The sequence below is a fragment of the Trypanosoma equiperdum genome (assembly GCF_001457755.1).
Source record: "Trypanosoma equiperdum strain OVI genome assembly, contig: ctg_1996, whole genome shotgun sequence".
In the NCBI taxonomy this organism is placed as follows: domain Eukaryota; phylum Euglenozoa; class Kinetoplastea; order Trypanosomatida; family Trypanosomatidae; genus Trypanosoma; species Trypanosoma equiperdum.
Window position 1 is genome coordinate 1 of NW_027124055.1, and position 2,785 is coordinate 2,785.

The 2,785-nt window shown below is 41.6% G+C and overlaps 1 protein-coding gene across 1 annotated transcript; it reads left to right on the top strand.

Annotated features, from left to right (window-relative positions):
• Window positions 1-1,001: 1,001 nt before the first annotated feature.
• Window positions 1,002-1,961, top strand: TEOVI_000473700 (iron/ascorbate oxidoreductase family protein, putative; the record flags this gene model as incomplete). Its single annotated transcript, XM_067223865.1, has 1 exon — window positions 1,002-1,961. One exon carries the CDS (start codon window positions 1,002-1,004, stop codon window positions 1,959-1,961), a length of 960 nt encoding a protein of 319 aa, XP_067079966.1.
• Window positions 1,962-2,785: the final 824 nt, after the last annotated feature.

Below are 2,785 nucleotides of genomic sequence, written 5' to 3' on the forward strand. Positions count from 1 at the left end.
ACATCCAATAGGTGAGAAGGCAGTAATGGCCGGGTGCATTTGCTGTGAGTGAAAACTTTAACAATGGATGCTAAGTAGTTAATGTTGAAATGTTTTAAGAGATTAGAGAAAGGAATGACTAAATGGTTGTAGGTACGTAAATCGTGGGACGCACTAAGGGAAAATGATGTAGTGGTGCGATGGAGCAAGGGACTCGAATACCCAATATATTACAAGAAACGCTACTATTGAGTTGGGTGCAGAAACAAGTGAGAGACAAGCTGTTTGGGTAGCTGAAGTATCGACCACTGGGAAAGGTGAAGCGTTGGCAGGAAGGATCATCAAATCTCATCCTCATTTCATTTAGTATGACTGAGGAAGCGAGGGAAGGAAAGGAATGGTTGTGAAGGGAGCAAGTAGTGAAAGCAAAATAGTAGAAGCAATTGTGGCGTCAAATAAGATGTGAAGGGTAGCGGTAGTACAAATAGAAAAGCAAAACCAAGTTAAAAAAATTGGTTGCCGACGTCAAGGAAGCGGGGACAGGTGAATAAAATTATGTAATTCGTACCAGTTTAAATGTATTAAAATGAACTCTGATGTGTGTGATTTGCTACTGTTAACTTGCTGAACATCGGAACTGATACGTTGCTCTGTGCTATTGTAGCAGTGCACTCCAGTGTGGTATCACTGGAACTATAAAACCTTATATTTCTTAGGGTTCTGTATCAGTGCTTCCACTATGGCATCATTGTGTTAACGTGAGCAGTATATTGTCACGTAGTGAACAACATGTCAACTAGTTTGTTTAAACTGTTGCTCTCTTGACAGCTTGTAATTCGTATCATTCTGTTGTGTGCTTTTTTTTGTCTTGTTTATTCCCCTGAGATATTACTGGTAAGTCCTCCTTTATCCTAATTTTTGTATTTACGCCGGCTGTTGAAGCGGAACCCTTCCAATTATTAGGCACAAAACGGTACATATATATATATTACAAGAAAGCAACAGTGTGTAATTTAGAAACCATGACACGCGCCTCGCTTCCTGTTATTGATGTTTCGCCCCTATTTGGTGGCGAATCCGCAGAAAAGGAAAGGGTCTCCAAGCAGATTGATAATGCATGCAGGACATGGGGCTTCTTCTACATTGTGGGACATCCGATTCAGCAGGAGCAGATTGACAAAGTACTTAAGTTAGCTGATACTTTTTTCTCTCTTCCTATGGAGGAGAAGCTCAAATTGGACGTTCGCAAGGGTAGACTTTATCGTGGTTACACTGCCCCTGGAGTAGAGGAAGCTGATGTAGGGAAGGTTTACACGTACGAGACCTTTACGACGGGATACCATCTTCCTAAGCACCATCCAGACGTCATGGCAGGCAAACCGCTCCGAGGACCGAATATCCACCCCACTCAAGTGAGGGGATGGATGGAGGGTATGGAAGGTCATTACCGCGATATGTGGGCACTTGCGCTTGTCCTCCTGCGCGCTATGGCGCAAGCTATCGGTTTGCAGGAAGATTTCTTCGACTCCAAGTTTATGGATCCCCTTTGTGAATTGAATATAAAGCACTACGTTCCCTTATCTCAAACGAAAGAAGAAACTACTTTGCTCATTGAGCACAGCGATTTCGGTGTTATGACGTTACTCTATCAAGACGCTTCAGGTGGCTTGCAAGTACGTGATAGTTCCGGAGAGCTGATGGATGTGCCACCTGTTGAAGGAAGTTTTGTTGTCAACCTTGGAGACATGATGGAGATGTGGACCAATGGCCAATACCGTTCCACAAAGCATCGTGTGGTAGCCACAGACAAGGAACGGTACTCCATGCCTTTCTTTTGCAATCCCAATCCGAATGTCATCGTCAAGTGCCTCGACAACTGTCACTCGGAAGAGAATCCACCAAGGTACCCTCCAGTGCGGGCTGTTGATTGGATTTTGAAGCGGTTCGCGGAGGCATATGGGAAAGATTACTCAAAAATGTAGGAGTGGTTCCTAGTTTGCATTTCTTTTAGCATTTGCTTTATCAAGAATGGTATCAGGCCCTGCAATTAGTAGTTGTTTTTCAGATATGAATGATTTACATATGCGTAGTATCTGTCGTAATGCAAAAAGTTCTGTGATTTAAAATGTGGGTGAAGACAGTACGGTAACGTATCTAGTCAGAATGAATATATTTCACTCACTCTTTATTTTCAATGTAGGGAATTGTTAAAGGGGTAATAATATTTCTTTCACCTTTCCTCTTCCTTTTTTTTAATTGACATCTTTGTAATGAATGCTGTAAGTCCATCTTTTATCATACTTTGATATCTTCATCTATTTCCTTATTACATTGAATAATGCATTAACATCTTCATTGCGATGACAACTGAAGTATTCTGACAAGCAATAGGTGTATGCTATTGTATGTTAGTTTATGCTGCAACAGAGTTCTCCTTGGAAATGCTTGTCTTTTTTTTTCACTTTGAGGGGGTTCTACAATTGTCTTTCCCCATTCTATTCTAAGGGTTAATTACGCATTAGAAATGCTACCAGTCACTTCAGAGGTATTCCTTCTTACACAAGTATTATTTTGATGCGATCTCATGCAAGGAGAATGGAGGTAAATGGAGAATGAAACAACTCACATTCTCCACCCACCCAATGGAGAGCATACGTTTTACCATGGAAGTCGCGCTTGAAGTATCTCCCCAAGTAGAGCAAACTAATGAGGAATTAGCACCTAAGGGCTGCGTTGTTAAATATTTTGAAAGAGTGGGGGGTTCGTACGTGAAGGATAAGGGATTTTGAGGGTGCTTACTCTTATT